Source organism: Chelonoidis abingdonii, chromosome 2, assembly GCF_003597395.2.
Source record: "Chelonoidis abingdonii isolate Lonesome George chromosome 2, CheloAbing_2.0, whole genome shotgun sequence".
Classification (NCBI taxonomy): Eukaryota; Metazoa; Chordata; order Testudines; family Testudinidae; genus Chelonoidis; species Chelonoidis abingdonii.
This window is the reverse complement of record NC_133770.1, coordinates 161,824,826-161,839,668: the sequence shown is the minus strand read 5'-3', so window position 1 is coordinate 161,839,668 and position 14,843 is coordinate 161,824,826. Positions and strand designations below refer to the sequence as shown.

General features: G+C 56.0%; 2 protein-coding genes across 2 annotated transcripts in view; one reads left to right on the top strand and one right to left on the bottom strand.

Moving 5' to 3' along the window:
- FHIP2B (FHF complex subunit HOOK interacting protein 2B) overlaps positions 1-11,789 on the top strand; it is a 40,744-nt gene extending 28,955 nt beyond the window's left edge. Inside the window, exon 17 of the transcript XR_012655285.1 lies at positions 11,776-11,789. The gene's annotated coding sequence lies outside the window, so the exon portion shown is untranslated. The remainder of the gene's footprint in view (positions 1-11,775) is intronic.
- The window catches only part of HR (HR lysine demethylase and nuclear receptor corepressor), a 53,094-nt gene continuing 42,987 nt past the window's right edge, over positions 4,737-14,843 (bottom strand). The window contains 15 exon segments of the mRNA XM_075062766.1: positions 4,737-4,931; positions 5,541-5,669; positions 6,183-6,359; positions 6,678-6,817; positions 6,897-7,016; positions 7,578-7,708; positions 9,013-9,088; positions 9,836-10,018; positions 10,021-10,057; positions 10,422-10,637; positions 11,025-11,185; positions 11,719-11,800; positions 12,322-12,443; positions 12,896-12,991; positions 13,739-13,888. Of these exon segments, the coding sequence (XP_074918867.1) occupies positions 4,869-4,931; positions 5,541-5,669; positions 6,183-6,359; positions 6,678-6,817; positions 6,897-7,016; positions 7,578-7,708; positions 9,013-9,088; positions 9,836-10,018; positions 10,021-10,057; positions 10,422-10,637; positions 11,025-11,185; positions 11,719-11,800; positions 12,322-12,443; positions 12,896-12,991; positions 13,739-13,888 (1,883 nt within the window). The 3' untranslated portion in view covers positions 4,737-4,868.

Here is a 14,843-nt window from a genome sequence, read left to right as displayed (position 1 = left end):
GAAGGAAAGACATGGAGAGAAAGCATGGGGCAGAGGAGAGGCATGCAGCCAGTGCTGAGTGCAACAGGAACAGAGATTAGGAGGGAGATGGGGTATGCAGGCTGTGCTGGAGATAGAACAGCAGCTATTTGTGTTTTCCAGAAGCACAGTGGTCTTGGAGAGTGTGTGAGGCCCCTCACCAAGGCAGCGTTCTCATCTCAAGCATGGGGGCTTGAGGGGGAAGAGAAGGAGACCAGTCTAGGAGTTAGGACACCAGGGTCCCATTCCCAACTCAGTCAGGAACTTGCTGTGAGAGCTAGAGGACAGCAGTACGCAGCTACCTTGTCAGAGGGGCTGGGTGGCTGAGCCCACTGCCTGTAAGGTCCTTGAGATCCTGGGACGAGAAGGGACACGCAAGGCATGTCTGATTCCCAGAGTGGCACTTGCTCTGATGAGACTGACAGCGGGGGAGGACAAGGCCTGCTTTGACTGTGAACTCCTTGGGGCAAGGACTGGCTTTTTGGTCTGTTTTTGCAGCACATAGCCCAGTGGGGTCCTGATCCATGACGGGGCTCCTAGGCACTGGGTAATACAAACAAGAATGAGTGGGAACTGGCCTGAGCTCCGCCAAACTCATCTCACTGACTAGCTGCAGGATGGGAAGGGCTTCCATGCAGGGCTGGTTTTGAAGTATCCACCTAGTGAAAGTTCCCTCTGCCACCATCAGTCCCTGAAACACCCCACTGCTTCCTTCGCCTCCAACGCCAGGAGCCAGGGGTGGCATTTCTGAGGCTTTTTGCTCGCCTCAGTCACAGCGCATCTTTGTCTCCTGGAAAAAGGGAAATCCCAGCTAGCGGGCGGAATCAAGCCCTGGCCTCCCACTCCAGAGTTGCAAGCAGCTGGAGATGCCTGTGGAAAGTGGAGTTGGGGGCAGGGGGGAAGAGCGTGAGGCCCTGCCAAGCGTAGCAGCACTGGCCTAAGCATGGCAGCGTTCACCTGGCCAGCAGCCAACAGGAGCATCTGGTCTAAACTTACCCAAGTGCCTCACTTGACAGTGTCTAATTCACAGCAGCCTGAAATGACCGGCTCTTAATATGATAGGATTGGCTGCTTTATCCCTCCCTGACCCCAGCTGACCCCACCATTGCAGGCTAAGCTCTCAGCTCTTCCACATCTGCAGGGCAGAGCAGGGGCCCGGGAGGGTGGCGTTTATTTTAGTTGGCGGGCTTCTGCACGATTGCTGTCCAGAGGGTGCTGACGAGACACAGTGCCTGCCTTGCTGGAGGATTCTAGTGCTGGAAGGAGCCCCAAGTCTGGAGTGGTCTGGAGGAACTGTCCTAAAAAGGAAACAGGAGTGGGAGACGGGATTCCCCCTTCCTCCCTGAGCTCCCACAGGGCAGTGAGTCATCCAACCAGACTAGTGCTGCAGCTTGACAGAAGGGAAACAAGAACATTGACAGGGGAGCCAGGGGAGTCCATGTACAAGGCTGTCGACTGGGCCCCTATCGGGAGCAACAAACATGGAAATCTGACACTTCCCCTTGCCAGCCCTTCCTGCCCCAGGATCTCAAAGTGCTTTAGGAACATCAGTGCGCTCAAGTCCCCTGGGAGGTCACTCAGCATTATTGACACCATCAGGTCAGGGAGAGATGGGAACAGGACACAGGTCTTCAGACTCCCAGCCCCTGCTCTGACCACTACACTGCACTCATCCCAAGAGGCAGAAATAGAACCTCAGAGCCCTGACTCCCACGCTGTCTCCCCTGCTCTAAGCACTAGACACCACTCCCCTCTCACAGCTGGGAATAGAGCCCTGACTGTCAAGCCCATTGCTTTATCCCTATTTCTTCCCAGGGTAGCCACACTGAGAGCCCCATCCATGAGATGGGCCCCTTGCTGTGAGAACTGGACCCTCAAAGGGCCTGGCGCTTTTGGGGAGAGAACTGCCCCACTGGCACTCTTTAGAGCATTGCTGCCGATATGCTGAGCATCAAATGCCATAATCCCAACGGACATCCCTAGGGAGATCATGACCAGCGTGGTGACATCATCAGGGTGAACCTTCTGTGTGACGAAATCAAAACAAGCCCTGAGCTAAAGGACACAGAATGAACCCTGGCACAACGTCATCAAAGGAAGCACAAATCCAAAGTCACTACACACAGTGACATCATCAGAATAAGTTCCTGGTGTGAGGCCAGCAGAACAAGCCAAGGCTATGATGCACTAAATATGGCACAGTGTTACAACTCGGATGAGCCTCTGTTATGACCTCATCACAAGGTGCAACAAACACGATGGCCATCACCACCAGCACCTCCAGTGATGTCACTATGGAGCATCACCATAGGCACCCCACCCGATGCCAACAGGTGGGAGGGCAGCAGAGCTTGCAAGGAAACGTGCCACTCACCTGCTGTGTATGAGAATGGCCCTTGGCTGCCTGTGCAGAGTCCCCCATTCACATTAACACCACCACAGGCCTGCACCGAGAGCACAGTACCTCTCCATGTCCCAGAACGCCCCCACCCTGCTCAGGCCAGACATGGCTGCGCTGCTGGAGTCCCATGGCAGTGAGTTACATGCAGCTTCCCTGCCATTGTGTATTGGGGAAGGGGTTTCTAAGCCGGCCATTCCCTTCCTGCTCCTGCACCGGCAGAGCAGCCTCTGGCCTGCCACACACTTTGAAAAGAGTTAAGCAGCAGCCAGAGCCCTACAGTTTAATTACAGAGGGAACTGCTAAACCAGAGAGGCTTTTAATCCCTTGGCCTCCTCCCCGCGCCCACTGCCAACTGGTGTAGCAGAGAACAGATGGGAACAGGGCCTCCAGCGATTCGCAGGCGCTGGGAGAGGAGAGAGGCTCCACTCCTTTGCACAAGCTGGGGCCACCCTTGTGCTGCCTGGGACTACATTAGAGGGAGAAACCAAGGCAGAGCCTGATAGTGCAGCAGCAGCCTCCCACCCTCCCCAGTGCAGAAAGAGCAGAGAGCTGTCGTGACCACCCCCTAAGTAGGGTTGCCAACAATAAGGGACTGTTTTCTTGGTACCCCCGCCTCCTGATATTATCATTATTAATAATAATCAGCAGTACTCGCCTACACTTGCCAGGGGGATTTCTTGCTGCTCTTTGCAGCACTCAGCAACTCCCAATCTTGTTGCCCAGAGATGACAAAATAAGGGATGTCCCTTGTAACAAGGGACCACTGGCAACCCTACGCCTAAGCCACAACCTCCTGTGTGCTCCAGGCCTCCCCGCATTGGTCCCCAGAGCTCTAGGGAAAGCTCAGATACTTGCTCTCCTTGGGAGGTGACCTCACAAGTGCATGAGCCACTTCCTCCTGCCTTTGTTACTCCTGCTGAGAGGGATTGCTAGCCCAGCAGGATGGGCTGTTACAACTGCTGCATGATCTCGCCCACTTTTCTCGCTCAGCCAACGTGCACAGCAATGAGAGCATGGCCTGGAGAGACGCAGGCAGACAGGAGAGTGGAATAAACCAGAGGGCCTGTTTGATGCACCAGTTAAGATGGTGTCTGCTGCCAGGGAGAAGACAGCAAGGGCAAGAGAAAGGAGATTTGGGGAGTAGCAGACTGTCTGCCTTCCTCACCCCAGCTGGTTGGTGGGACCTGCCCTCCCACTCCATTCCCTGGTTAGGGAGACAAGTCATACCAGCCTGCTCCCAGGGGGCTGGGGAGAGAGAATAAAGGGGCCTGGCTGGGAGAGTGGGGGGTTGGCCAATATTGTCACTACACAAATACCTCAGAAATGCCCCCCTCCCACACACACCACTGCCACCCCCTAACCAGGCTACACGCTCCCGTAGGGTCCAGGGAGACTCACTGGGTTGGGCCCCTCAATGGTGCGGATCCTCAGTCCACAGGAAGCCAGCAGTGGCCACAGGGGAGAGATGGACAAGGAGGTGGAGAAAGCAGGGAAGGCCAGGTGGAAATCTGGGTCCCAAACCAGTGCAATGGCCTTGTTGGCTGATGGGTCTTGGGGTGAGAGGCCCCAGGGCCCTTGGTTAGCTCCCCTCCTCCCCCAGCCTGCCCCAAGCCCTGAGACACCTGCGAAGGGGAGTACGTGACAATTAAAGGGATATCAATTCTGCATGCGACGTCGGCCGTGTCTCCTCAAAGTCTCGTCTCAGACGTTTATTTTCCATGGCTCCCCCACCCCTGGCCCATCAGCCCTCGCCTCCACTCTGAAAGGATCTGCGAGGACGGAGACCTGGCAGAGCATGTCGCCCCCGGGAGCAAGCACCGTGGCATGACATTGCCGAAGTAAGCACCAAGTGTGACATCGTCAGGAGAGCGGTGGGAAGATGCCTTTGGAACGAGCACCGGGTGTGACGTCGTGTGGGCATGGCGCGGGCTCTGCAGGGTAGGTGGGGCTGGCACAGCTGGCAGCAGCATATTGGACAAGTGCTTAGTGCAGAATGGTTGCAATAGAAACCCAAGGAGTCCCGTGTGTCGCTGGAAGCTTGAATCCCATGCAATCCGCTGGCTCCTGGCAGGGGCTGTATGGAACATGGTGGGGGTCACATCACTTGGGCGGATGGTCTCTCAGATGGCTCATCCCCTCCTACCTGTCCACGTCACAGCTTCTGCCCTTCCCGGAGCAGGGGAGTGGCTGGGCCTGAGCATGTTTTGGCCCCATTTTGTCCAGCAGCCTCTTCCTCGTCACAGGCCCTGCGCTCTAGTCACTTCAGCCTGACAACTCCGGCCTGTCATAGTCAGTGCCAAAAAGCCACTCCCCATCCAGACAGGCGGATGTGGGGCTCCCCAGGAATCCTGCGCTGCTGCCCCCTTTGTTTCAATTCTGCTTCCTGGACTCCTAGAGGCCCCGGTCTGAAGCCAGCTCCCTGTCTCCATGCTGCATGCCTGCCAGTGCCTTAAATGTAGCCCTGCAGGGTCCCCACTGCCTCCCTCACAGCACCATACACCATACTGTCCATCTGCAAGGCAAGGAAAGAAGCAGGGTTCAGACAACGACTTACAATATCGTTAAGGCATTACCCTAACTCCGTACACTTCTATAGAGCATCTCAGCTCAAAGGACCCCACGGCACTTTGCATCAATGGGTCTGATTCTTCTCTCACTCACATACGTATAAAGCAGGAAGAACTCCACTGAAATCATTGGAATAACGCCAGAGCCGAGCCAGCCTAAGGAAGGCGAGATCAGGCCCTTTATACAGAGAAGCCACTTCGCCTCAGACCAAAATTCAGCCAGCTCTAGGGTAGAACACCACTGGTGGACATCAAAAGCAATTGCAAAAGCAATCCCGGAAGTAAAGAGCAATCATGTATTCACTTGAAACTGCAGGGGGATTTTAAAGAGGCAGAGCACAGTTACCCACATTAAAATCTGGGCATGCAGGATGCCAGGGTTAATACTCAGACTCTTGCAAAAATTACTTGAGGTATCTAACGGCCACAAATAGTCTCTGCTTTCAGCACTGTGGGGGGCCCCCAGCACCCCTGAATTCAGGAGTGACTCCCCAACAGCCAGACTTTTGGGGAGAGGTAGGATGGTGGTTGTGGTGGGGAGGCTAGCTCCTGACCTGTGCACGAAGTCTCTGTACCGTGCCGGCAGGGTCTGTGGTCTGGGCTGTGAGCCGGGCCGATCGGGCAGCGTTCTCTGGCGAGAGGAATCTCTTTGTGATGCTGATGGTACTGCTAAGGCTCTGCACCTGTTGTGGGGGAAGGAGAGCATGTGAGGGAGCCCAGGGGTGCCCAGGCAGCATCATTAGGGTTGGAAGGCACTATCCTGCCAGAGGAGAGAGCATTACCTTGGAACCAGGCATCCAGACATGGGGATACGCTGCCTGCACTTGCTGATCAATGCACGGATAAAAAGCCTCCAAGGAGGTAGCGTGACCTAGTGGATAGGGCACTGGGACTTAGGAGACCAGGGTTCCATTCCCAGCACTGTTGCTGGATGACCTTGGGCAATCACTTCCCCTCTCCGTGTCTCAGTGTCCCCATCTGTAAAGTGGGAATAATGACACAGGCCCCCTTTGTAAAGCGTTTGGAGCGCTCCCGATGAGAAGTGCTAGATAAGAGCTAGACATTATTATTAAGGAGAAGACTCTCAGCTTTGGCTAGGGTAAAAGGTGGTAGCAGTTATTAGGTGCACCCTACCCCCACCCAAGGGCAATTGCTATGGGGAGAAGGCTAAGGTGAATCAGAGCTGGGCTCCTGACCTGGTATGGAGCCCCTGTTGGCACCAGCACTGCATCCCCCAGGAACTGGAGCAGGGTCCAGCCGCTCACGCCACATTCCTCCCGCAGCCTCCTCCGCAGAGACGCATCCAAGTAGCAGCTCCTGTGGCCATTCAGATCCAGCTGGGCCTCCCTGTCGTGTCCTTGGGCTTTGCACACCTGCCAAGGGAAAAGGTGGATCTGACATGAGATGAGTTTGGCAGGTCTCAGTCGACAGCTTGCCTTGCAAAAATCTGCTGCCCTCCCTGGGGTTCCTTTGTGGGAAGGTTCAGCAGAGAAGCCTAGGGCTGAGTGGGACACATGCAGACTAGATCCTGGGTGCAGTCCTAGGAAGAGAAATACTGTAAGTAGATTTCTGAGCCTTCTGGGAATGGACTCCTGGAGCAGTCCCTGAGTGAAAAGGAGAAGAACCAGAACTGGATTCCTGGGCCCATCTGGAATGGACTCTGGGCACAGCCCCCTGCAAGAATCACTCACCTTCTGTAAGAACCCCTCGATGCAGTCAGCATCCTCCACTCGGAAGATGTGCCACAGGGCTCCTGCCCAGTTCCTCGTGTTCAAGAGCCGCTCCTTAAGGACATCATCAACTCCATCGTCTTCCACCCTCCGGAGAATCTCTGTGGCACAAAGGGAGGGGTATTTAGGCTGAGGTGGTTTGCCAACAACCTGGAGCCCAATCAGTTCCTGGAGCCCTACCTTTCTGGGCACTGTGCCTGTCCAGCGGGTATGCCCCAACGTACACCAAGACGCTGATGGAATCTGTCGCCTCCACTGTCAGGTTTTTGGTCCCAATGGTCCTGTCCTCAGGGGCCACACCTGGGAATCAGGAGCAAATGTCCCGCTCAGTTCATGCACTGGCCCACCGGCTCCATCATCTGAGCTGGGAAGAGGCTGCTTCCCAGCCTCTGCTGTTTCCAAAAAGAGGACACCGCTGTTTCCAAAAAGAGGACACTGTGGCTTTTAGAGCTTTAGTGAAGAATCAACAGGCCTGTGTGCATACAGAGCCTAGACAATGGGGCCCTGCTCTCAGTCGGGGTCTCTAGACACTACCATAACGTGAATAATAAATGATAATTCCCCACTAAGGAATCCAAGCAGATCTATTGACTCTACTGTTGGACACCAGCAGAGAAACAGATCAGCCTCTTGTAAATACGGAGGCATCAAAGCAGGGCAGTGAGGGTAAGGCACAGGACTGACAGTCAGGACTCCTGGGTTCTTTCTTTCACAGAGTCCATGTGGCCTTGGCCAAGTTTCTGCCTCAGTTTCTCCACCTGTCAGTGGAAGATAATGAGGCTCGCCCTGCTTTGCGAAGCACTTTGAGACATACAGGCAGTACAAGAACTATTTAAAATGCAAGTGGAGAGCAGGACAAACCATAGGAAGCACAGATCTGGGGATTCAGCCACTGCCTGCCTTGGCTACCCGGCAGGTACGAGGCTAAGTTCATCTTTCCATCATGCCCGCAGTACTCCAGCAGTGGCAAACTGGCATAGAGGTTTTCAGCCCTGTGGGAGAGAGAAAACTCATAAATCCCAAAACTAGAGCATGTCACACTCTCACCCCGCAGCTTGTTTTGCTGTGATTCTCCCAGCTGACGGCCAGCCCTGGGAATTCAGTCTCTGTCATACAGAAGCGTGTTCTGAGGAACTGACATTGGGAGGAAGGACAGGTGCAGAAAAGGTGATGCCTTCCCACAGCTTGCAGCCAGCCTGCAGGAAATCACACACAGCCATACTGAGTATGTCTATACTGCCAAAAAATTCTCAACTCAGGTTAGATTGGGAGCTTGATCCTCAGTGTAAAATGAGTGTGAACCCCACCCCATGAGACATGGTGCAGGGCAATAAGGCGCAGGACTCAGAATCTGTGCTGGAGTCTCCGTCCCATGTGGGGTGCTGCCCTACAGGACCCCCTTGTAGAGATCTGCAGTTGGGGCTGCCCTGCTGCATAAAAGTTAAGTCTAAAGAGGCCCAGTGTATTGTGCTGTGGTTTCCCTCCCTTGGGACCCCAGAGTGCACTCCTGTAACGGCAGTGGCATGGAGGCTGCAAGGAGACTATCGCTTACAGCCAGGGTGCCACACAAAGCCAGCAGACTGAGAATACTCCGTGTGCCCAAGTGGAAAAGCCAGGTCCTGGCAGTGGCTGCCGCTGCCCCAGCCGCTCGCCAGCTCCTCACCACCTCCTTCCAAAATAAAAACACATGGATGTGAAAAACAAGGCTTGTTTTTTCCACTCTGCATCCCATTGCAGCGGCGGGCTTAGGAGCTACTGGGAAAGTGGCAGGCAGAGGGAGCCACGACAGGTTGGCTCAGCCCAGCGCTCACACAAGGGGCAGGTTCAGCCCTGGGAGCTAAAGCCACTCTAAGTTAAGCCTCCTTCCCCAGCTGGCTCCGGGGCTGCCCATGCAGGGAAGTAGCTCAGGGAATTTGGAAAAGCCAGGCCTGGGCACTCACTTGGGAAGTAGAAGATGCTATCCATGTAGTGGCTGCCGATCACGGCAGGTTCACTGAGAGATGCACTTCCAACCATGTGCAGTGGAGGTACTGGTTCCACGTACCTTCATGCTAATGGTTAGTGGCCTGCACACAGGCCTGGGGTCCAGTCCAACTCTGACACTGAGGTGAACCTGGAAGGGTCCTAGCCCAACCAAGTGGGGAGGAGATGATGCGAGGGAATGGATGTAGAGGCAAGGATGGGATCAGGTGAGCGGGGAGACAGGTGGATAAGGGTGGGGCGAGCCAGCACAGAGGCGGGGGAGCCGGGGGCAGGCGAGTGGGGAGCTTTTTCTCTGCCCCTAGTATTCACATACCTGCACATTGGCATGTCCCCAAAGCCACTCTCCAGCTTGAGCAGGTTCCCCTCACTGTTCTCTGTCTCCAGCCATTCTATAAGGAAGGGAAGAGCAGAGTCTTACAGATAACCAGGTCTCCCACTTATGGAGGCTGCGGGGAACAGAGTGTCTTGCCCAGCAGAGCCCCTGAGCACCCTAAGCCTGCCTTGCTCCCCCAGCTTTACTCCCTCTGTAACTCAAAGCATCAGACCTTCCTTGGCAGCAGGATGGTGCAAGTGTCAAGTGAATTCCCCCTCCACATGCAGCCAGAGCACAGAAGCCGGTGCCCACACTCACTGTTAGAGAAGTGGATGCTAGGTCCCTGCAGTTGCCCGTGCTATGCCCATGCCCTTTGTTTTGGCTGTGTCTGTTCTGTCCACACTAGGGGGAAGGAATGATAAATAATCCTGGTTCCCTTGTGCCTTTTTAAATTCAAACTGACTTTATAGAAGCAGAAAGGAGCCAGATCTCTCCCCTGACACCCTAGAGACTGGTAGCTTCTGTGCCTGCGGGACAGATGCTTCCTCTCTACAGTGTCCTGCCAATAGGCCTCAGCCCAGCCCCAGAGGGACCCTTTCTAGGGGTGAGGAGGGAGGAGTCCAGTCAGTCCTTGGCCTCTCTGCTATGGCTGCCACGGAGGGGACCAGCTAGTGCTGAGTTTGTGACGTGAGCACCTGTCTACTAGGCACCGCACTGAGACCCAGCACCCTCCTTTCTCACAAATCCCTGCCCCACCTGTGGGCGCCCAACGGAGCCAACCCCTCCTCCATGCTAACCCTCCGGCAAGCTCTCAGCCGCTTACTGGCACTGGAGGCAAAGCCATTCCAGAAGTCCTTGCTGCTGATCCTTGTCCAGCCCGGCTGGCTTCGCAGGTTCACCACCTGCACCTCCTGATCCCACTGTTCGTGGCAGAATGACTCAGGCTCCCACAGGTTTCTCTTCAGTGTCTTCTGCAGCCCTGAAACCAAGACAGGCTGCGGGGGGGCAGCACAGGGGAGGCGGAGGTTACCGGGCTGGAGCGTGCCTAGAGAGTGTGCAGGAGATGTCATCCCTGGGAGAAGGGCATGGGGGGGCAGAATGGAATGCTATAACCTTGAGGGGGAGCAGAGGGGCAGACCAGGTTGCTCCCAGCACTATTACAGGGACCCTCAGACAGCAACCCCAGTGGGGCAGTAGAACCAGCCCCTTCCCTACAAAGCAGTCCTGGGACAAGCCCTCCTCTCTGTGTGGCACTGAGCTGAGGGAACAGCCTGGACAGCACCCCGGCCAGCACATCACTAAGGACTATGGGACCTTGGTCCGGCACTGACGCAACAAAGCACACAGGTGACTGAGATGGGGTGGGACTGAGGAGACAGCCCAGAGAGATCCTGGCGTTACCACCCTACCTGGCCCTGCCTCCAGTGCTCCTGGAAGAGCTTGTAGTTGCAGGAGTGGTTTGGATCGTGAAGCCACAGAAGTCCCCCCGGGGCCAGGATGCAGTGGGAGACCTGCGGCTCGGGGGGGCTGGGGCTCCGCAGCTCACACTCTGAGTGCTTCTCCTGGATCTTCCTCTCCACCACCTGGGCGATGATGCTGTCCAGGATGTTGGTGATCCGGTTGTCCTGTGAGGGCAAAGGACCAAGGATGAAACCCCAGTGTCCCCCAGCATCCTTATCACCCTTTCCCCTTCCCAGGCCCCCTCTCCCCAGGAACCTGACTAATAATCCCTCCCATGGAGTGAGCACAGCCCCGTCGGAGCCAATCTCCCCACGAGATCCAACCTCAGGGACCCAGGATCATTCACCCTGGAGACGGGCCTGGGGCACGGAGGTCAGATCTGGGATCGGATCAGATCCGAATCCAACCCCCCTCCCCATACTGGGAGGCCTGAGTTGCAGAGCTCAGATCCAGGCCTTGGAAGTGGGAGGCCCAGCCCGTGTCTGAGAGGAGCCCCCCAGCGGCAGAACCAGCAAAAGAACCCACAGGCCCCGATAGCGGCCTGTACTCACGCTGGGTAAGGCCGAGGAGACAGGCGCGAATGCCATGCGGACGCCGTTCTGCCCCAGGCACAGCTTGATGGCCGTAGAGGTCAGGAGCTCACAGAGGGTGGATGTCTGCACTGTGCCCATGGGGCCTTGCTTGCTCAGCGGGTGGATGGAGTCTGGGCTTTCTAGAGATGTGGGGGAGAAAGGGGAAGGGTTGGAGAGACGTCACTGATGCCCTTCCCCCAGGGGACTCTGAGCTGGGTGTCCCACAAGAGCAGAATAACAAGTCCACAAGTGCCCGCAGGAGACCCTGCTCCCTAAGGCACAGAGCAGGTACCATTAGGAGCCGTGAAAGCTTCTCTCTCTCATCTCTGTAATCTGCCCTACACCCCCCTGGGCTCCCCATTGCACCTCAGTCCTGCCCTACAGCTCCCCCACCCCCGCACAACTACCCAAGCCCTGGGTCTTTCCTGGTCCTGTCCCAGGCTACCCTACTTTCCCATGTACATTGGGGAATCGCACCTCTTCTGTAGTGTCTTCTATTCCCACAGAGGTGGTACAGCACATGCACCCGGCCCTCCTCACCCAACCCCTCTGTCTCCCAGGGGCTGCAGAAAAGGAAGGCTGGTGTGCTCCCTGCTGCATCAGTTTGGAGGCATGCACAGAGAGCTTCCGATCCTTCTGTGCACCCAGCAGAGACAGAAGCGGCGAGACCTACCTTCCTTAATTACCCTCGAGCCATCTGTCTCTCCGTTGCCGGCAGGTTGTAGCGAAGGGGTCATGTTCCCCATCTCCTCCTTCTGAAACATCCAAAGTGAGGGGTCCATGAGGGCGCCCCATGTAGGACCATCTCCCAGCCCTGCTCCCCGAGACTCCCTTCCAGCGGGGCTCCCTAACTATTCCTCCAAACGTCAAGCTGAGACTAAAGGCACTGACACCCCATGCTCCATGGAGCCCGGCAGGCTGGAGCCTGCTATTGTGGGATACCTCATCTATTAGAGAAAAGAGCAGCCCCACCAGGGGGTACCTGGCCAGGAGTGAGATTCAGGCCCCCACCCACAGTAAGCCCAGCACTGCTGCTCCCCCATGGCGCTTCCCTGTGCATTCCGGGCGCTCGGAGTTACTATGACTACACCCCTGTTGCGGCCAGTGTTTGCTCCGCAACCTGAGCTCCCCATCACCCCCTCTGAATGCCAAGCAGGGTGTCTCCTACTCATACACAAAGTTCCTTTTACATCCACACAGTGTCCCCCACCTGTGTTCTCCCTGCCCCCTCCCATCCTGTCCTAACAGACCCCACTCGGGCTGCCCCCAATCATACCTGCTCGCCCCCCATGTTGCCGGTGAGGCTCTTGCTCAGGATGCTCAGTCTGCAGGGGCAGTGCGACTCAATGTCAAACTTCACCTGCACTTCGTGCATCAGCTTCCAGAGCTCAGACAGAACTAGGAGAAGGATGGAGACGGGTTAGAGGAGGTGGCAGGTATGAGAGGTGACAGCTCTGCTGAGCGACAGAGCTTCACACAGCTCTGTCCCAGCGCTCAAAGCGCTGCAGGAGCTCAGCAGGTAGGAATGGGGTGAAGGAAGGAGCGGGAGCACGGTATGCAGAGGTCGTTGTGATTGCAGCCCCTGCCTCTCCAGGCAGGAGGTGCTGCAGGGAGCAGGGTGGGAATGCTGGCTATTGAGAAGCTCCCAGAGGGAAGCGCTGCAGGGAACAGCTAAAGGAGCATTGGATTAGATGCTTCCTTTTCGATTCCAGGTGCCAAGTAGGGTTTGTTTCCCCATAAGCATAAAGCACGGGAGTGGGGAGTCCTGCACAGCCCATTTGCTGTGGTCGGACACCAGCTTCTTCTGCTGTTTGCCCAATTGCCTGGGGAAGCATCAGGGGGTAGCTCACCGTGGGTGGGGATGAACTGCGCAGGGATGAGGGACAGAATGTCATGGCCCTGCCCTTGGACACACTTGGCTGACTGCACAGACTCCTCTGCCCGGGCTAGAGAGAGAGAGAGAGAGAGAGAGAGAGAGAGAGAGAGAGAACATGGGCACCAGTCACTGCTGAGAGCTGGCAAACTCACAGAAACCAGAGCTGCTACCTCCACCCACCCTCAAAAACTCTTCAAACTCAGAATTTTGAGATGGCTCCAAAGTCAGATACTAGATGCAGGGGGAGGCTGAAATCCAGTTGCAAATTGTACCGCTTGAGCCTTCTACCAATGTCAGAGACAAAACAGCTGCACCAAGGATTCTGTCCATTCCCTTCTCACCCTCCACTTAGCCCAGGGACTTGTCTGGACAGGGGTATTGGTGTAATTACACTAGTCCAAAGCCCCAGCACAGACACACTGCGCCAGTCCAAACTGAGACTTGCTCTCTCTTGTGCGACACTGGTGCAGTCATGCACTGACTTAGCTACAGAACCATGCTAGCGTCATGGAGGAAACAGGCTTAAGCTGCAAGTCTGGCTGTGGATTCTGCACACCCCAAGTTGGGGGGCTGCATGTTCAGATCTGGAGTTTTGGCTCAATGGAGGGACTGTTTACAAAATTCAGGTTGAGGACCAGATACAACCCCTCCCCCAACTCCAGCAATCAGGGCTGTTGGACTGAGGGCATTTCTGGTTCCATTGTAAGCTATCGTACAATGCTGTACATGCTCTCAGCTGACCTCCTGGATGGTTATAACCGCCCCAGGCCCGCCCCCCAACACACTCCTGAAGTGCTTGGGGAACCCGGTGCGCTACCTGGGCTGGCTCGCTTTCTCTTGGTCCGGTAGCACTCCAAGCACAGCTGGAACCCACAGCTGGAGCAGCTCCAGTGAGTGTTGAAGAGGCCGTGCTGGCAGGCATCGCAGGCCTGCAGAGTGCCTTTCCCTCGCCGCCAGGCGGTCACCCCTGCAAGCAAACAAATGCCTTCAGCGGCTGGCCCCCCTGCTCCAGGACAAAGGCCCTTATCTTGCATGGGACTCAGGCACTATGGACTCCAAATATTTGAGGTGTAAAGTCTGGGGCACAGGGGCGTCTCTGTTTCCTGCCAAAGGCCCTTCTGTTTGGATTGGAAAGCAGCACAGTTGCTCTCATTCACCACCACTGAGCTGCTGGGAACAAATTATGGGGGTTTCCTCCCTCCCCTCTCCTCCCTCCCCGGCTTTATGGCTCCAACCATGTCACCACTTTGCCTCCCCTTCATCACAAAGCTTCTGCCCGCATGGAAGATCATAATCTGGACACAGCTCTGCCAAGGCCTTTGTGACCCCACTGCACTAGGGCTACACTCCCCCCTTTTCCCACACAGCTCCCCCAGGGTCCCCGAAACTGCTCTACAGCATTCCTGGCTTCCCCATGCGGCCCCACCCTGACCCTGGCATGGCACAGCACCCTCCCCTGGGTGAGCAGGGAATCTGCTTTCCACATGGCATGCTCTCCATGGCTCCACGGCACAGAGGCAGCACCTCTGTTCTACACCAGAGTGGAGTGGAGTCTCCATGGTCACGCAATCCTGGGCTCCCACACACGGTGCCCCAAGGTTCCTCTCCACCTCCTGCATAGTGGGCTGAGTCCATTCTGTCTTCTCCCCTGTGACTGCAGAGCACCAACCCTCTGGATTCGGGACTGGGGGTGGGGGTTGTTGCTGGATGCATGTGGATAGCTCGGATGAGGCCTGCAACACTGCCGCCAAGCCAATGAAGGGGAAAATCACCCCAAGCCTATGGGCCAGATTCTGCTCTCGCAGACAGTGGTGTTGTCATAAGTAGATAGGTAAGGTAAGGGTTAATTTTCTTTTACTGTAAAGGGTTTACAAAGGGAACCAAACACCTGACCAGAGGACCAATCAGGAAACCGGATTTTC